This window comes from Condylura cristata, unplaced genomic scaffold (assembly GCF_000260355.1).
Source record: "Condylura cristata isolate star-nosed mole 26May11 unplaced genomic scaffold, ConCri1.0 scaffold00021, whole genome shotgun sequence".
NCBI lineage: Eukaryota > Metazoa > Chordata > Mammalia > Eulipotyphla > Talpidae > Condylura > Condylura cristata.
Window position 1 is genome coordinate 30,610,512 of NW_004567122.1, and position 2,452 is coordinate 30,612,963.

General features: G+C 37.9%; 1 protein-coding gene across 1 annotated transcript in view; it reads left to right on the forward strand.

The window, feature by feature from the left end:
* The window catches only part of LOC105853167 (protocadherin beta-6-like), a 2,762-nt gene extending 2,214 nt beyond the window's left edge, over positions 1-548 (forward strand). Inside the window, exon 2 of the mRNA XM_012727762.1 lies at positions 1-548. Within this exon, the coding sequence (XP_012583216.1) occupies positions 1-371 (371 nt within the window). The 3' untranslated portion in view covers positions 372-548.
* Positions 549-2,452: the final 1,904 nt, after the last annotated feature.

Genomic DNA, 2,452 nt, shown 5'->3' on the forward strand with positions numbered 1-2,452 from the left:
CCGACGCGGCGGCGCCCGACGCGCAGGCCGACCGGCTCACCGTCTACCTGGTGGTGGCGCTGGCCGCCGTGTCGTCGCTCTTCCTCCTGTCTGCGCTGGCCTTCGTGGCGGCGCGTGTGTGCGCGAGGAGCGGCGCGGCGGCGCGGGGAGGCTCGCCGGGGCCCGAGGGCCACTTCCCGGGCCACCTGGTGGACGTCAGCGGCGCCGGGACGCTGTCCCACAGCTACCAGTATGAGGTGTGCCTGACGGGAGGTACTGGGACCAGTGAGTTCAAGTTCATCAAGCCCATTCTCCCCAACTTCCCTCCCCAGGATCCTGGGAGGGAAGTGGAGGAATACCCCAACCTTCGGAATAGCTTCCCATTCAATTAAATATTGTACTATTCTACTAGGCCCTACTTAGTAAGATTAGAAATCTCTTTTAATTTAAAATTACATGTTATTGGTGCATGCTATTGAAGGTCTGTTCCTTGATTATTTTACTACTCCTCTTTATGGTCAAACATTAGTCATACACAATATTTCCCCATTAATGTGTCCAGTTTTTTTTTTAAGTTGCTCTTACTCAAGTTCATTCAAAAATGAGAATAAAAATTAAATTTTACTTGCACTATTTCAACATTTGCTTTCAACCATCTAGTCTTTCAAATTTCATAAATAAATTTTTATCTCTAACTTTTACTGACAATTGTCATGATATTGTTATATATAGAGAAGTATTTTTCAATGTGGATGATATTTAATCTATCATCATAAGTCTTATTTGGTGGTGACTTCTTCAATGTGAAAAACTAATGATAACTGGTAATGAAAAGTTAAGGGTAATGACTAAATGCTAAGATAAACTTTCACATACATGTGTATTTCAGTTACCACAATGGCATGCACATATTTTTATGAATATACACATTAATAGTATCAGCATGTTAATTTAGTTTGTGGGCCTCATGTAAGAATACAATGGTCTTTTAAAAAATACACCCAGCCCATCAGAAATGTTGACAAATATTTTCTGGATTTTATTAACATTCCAATAAGAAATTTAGAATAATTTTTGAGGGCAATAATATCTCTACAATATAGTATCCTTGCAAGCAAACATACACTATTACTTTCCTTCTATACAGAAAATATTCTCAATCACTTTAAACTCTACTACAGGATATATAATGGTGGATAATATTTTATCTTCTTGTCTTTGTCTAATAATTTTAGAGTTCAAATGTATTTGATGAAATCTAAGTTGAGTTTTTCAAATTTCTCCTCCTAGTTTCTTAAGCTTTGACATGTGTGTTACCTGCTAAGTTATTTGAACAGGCTCTTTGGTAGTGTCATATTTTCCCTTCTAGACCTGCAGATTTATGTTTATTAACCATAAAATCATTTATTTGCACCATGTAATCCATGTTTGGTCTTACTTGTGCTAGTTATATTTACATTATTTTATTAAAAAATTCCTCTTTTCAATTTCTTGGCAGTCAATTTATACAATACTGATAATTCAGTGAATATTTTTATCTTTAATTAAAATGAAACTGGGCGTCACTATATTTGGCTGAGCTGTGTCTAGTAGGTAACCTGTCAAGACCCTGTCACAGAGCATTGCTACCTGGGTCCATGAGTGCGGGGAACCCATATGGTTACTCTGTGCTTCTGGAGTAGCATTGTCACTTTGGGAAATGCTTCTCATGCAGTTCTCACCCCAACCACATGACTTGTAATATTTTTTAATAACTCCATCTCCATAGTCCCAGAGGATGTATAACAAGCACATTTTCAACTTCACTGACTTTATCACCTTCATGCTTATAGAGAAATGTTGTCTGAATTATGAACTTATATTGATTTCTAGTAGAACAAATGCCCATCTCCTCTAAATTTTCTGTGTTTTGCACACACACAAAATTTATGGAAGATAGAAGTTTCAGGGCCTATGTAGTCCAGAGACTGACCCTCCAAAATCACTACTGTCTCCCCAGCAATTACAGGCACATTGTAATTTGCTTGGTAGTAGAAACTGTCTTGGAAAAAATCATAACAATAGGACAAGTTAGTATTTTAAAATAGAATGTAAGGTCCCTGACAGTAAAAATTTTGTTTATCATTTTATCTTTAGAGGTTAGGGAGAACTCTGCACAGATAACTACTTGTTAAAGAGTAAATGAGTTTGCCTTTAAATGAATTTTGTGTACTGATTAACAACTTTATAAGGAAGATGAATATAAGTTATTATTATTTTCTTTCACAACTTGTTAACTACCTTAACAAGACTGTGTAGTGGGTCAGGGGAGGGGCAGGGAGATTTTATAATGCTCAGTGACCCCCAAAGTGCTTTTGATTATCATGGACACATGGTCCTTAGAAATGAAAATTGCCTGAAATTGCACAACAGAACGCTTGGTGGCGCCGTAGACTAAGAGAATGGAAACCTGCTGAGTAATTTCCCCGCAGCT